Source organism: Limulus polyphemus, unplaced genomic scaffold (genome assembly GCF_000517525.1).
Source record: "Limulus polyphemus unplaced genomic scaffold, Limulus_polyphemus-2.1.2 Scaffold3798, whole genome shotgun sequence".
Taxonomy (NCBI): domain Eukaryota; kingdom Metazoa; phylum Arthropoda; class Merostomata; order Xiphosura; family Limulidae; genus Limulus; species Limulus polyphemus.
In genome coordinates, this window is record NW_013669408.1 from 32310 (window position 1) to 33213 (window position 904).

General features: G+C 36.5%; 1 protein-coding gene across 1 annotated transcript in view; it reads left to right on the forward strand.

Annotated features, from left to right (window-relative positions):
* LOC106470061 overlaps window positions 1-904 on the forward strand; it is a gene marked incomplete at its 5' end in the record, with an annotated part of 30037 nt that overhangs the window by 27801 nt on the left and 1332 nt on the right. Inside the window, 2 exons of the mRNA XM_013930585.2 lie at window positions 5-271; window positions 669-899. Coding sequence (XP_013786039.2) covers window positions 5-271; window positions 669-899 — 498 coding nt within the window. The remainder of the gene's footprint in view (window positions 1-4; window positions 272-668; window positions 900-904) is intronic.

Consider the following 904-nt stretch of genomic DNA (forward strand, 5'->3'; position numbering starts at 1 on the left):
ACAGTTGAAGCATCTGAAGGTAAAATTTTACTATCTGAAGATGTGGTTGTAGGACCTGAAGGTAAAATTTTACTATCTGAAGATGTGGTTGTAGCACCTGAAGGTAAAATTTTACTATCTGACGATGTGGTTGTAGCACCTGAAGGTAAAATTTTACTATCTGAAGATGTGGTTGTAGCACCTGAAGGTAAAATTTTACTATCTGACGATGTGGTTGTAGCACCTGAAGGTAAAATTTTACTATCTGAAGATGTGGTTGTAGCACCTGAAGGTATAATTATGTCATCTAAAAAGTGTAGTAGTAACATTTGAAATATGGTGGTAGCATCTAAAGGTACAATCGTACCACCTTAAGCAGTGGTTGTAGCATCTAAAATATTATAGTAGCATCATCAAGTGTAATAGTAGCATTTGAAAGTGTGATGGTAGCGTCTGAAAGTATAATTTTATCATCTGAAGGTATGATTTTTACTCTTTGAAGATGTGATTATAGTATCTGAAGGTCCAATCGTACCATTTGAAGGTGTGGCGGTAGCACCTGAATATGTGGTTGTAGCACCTGAAGGTACAAGCTAACTCTCTGAAGATGTGTTTGTAGCATTTGAAGGTATAATTTTAACATCTGAAGGTGCGGTTGTGTGATTTGAAGGTATAACTACAACCCGCAGGTGCAGTTGCAGCATCTGAAGGTTTCATATTAACACTTGAAGGTATGGCTGTAGCATCTGAAGTTATAATCGTATCATCTGAATGCATCGTTACAGCATCTAAAGATATAATTTTACCTTCTGAAGATGTGGTTGTAGGATCTGAAGGTATAATTTTACCTTCTGAAGATGTGGTTGTAGGATCTGAAGGTATAATTTTACCTTCTGAAGATGTGGTTGTAGGATCTGAAGGTAAA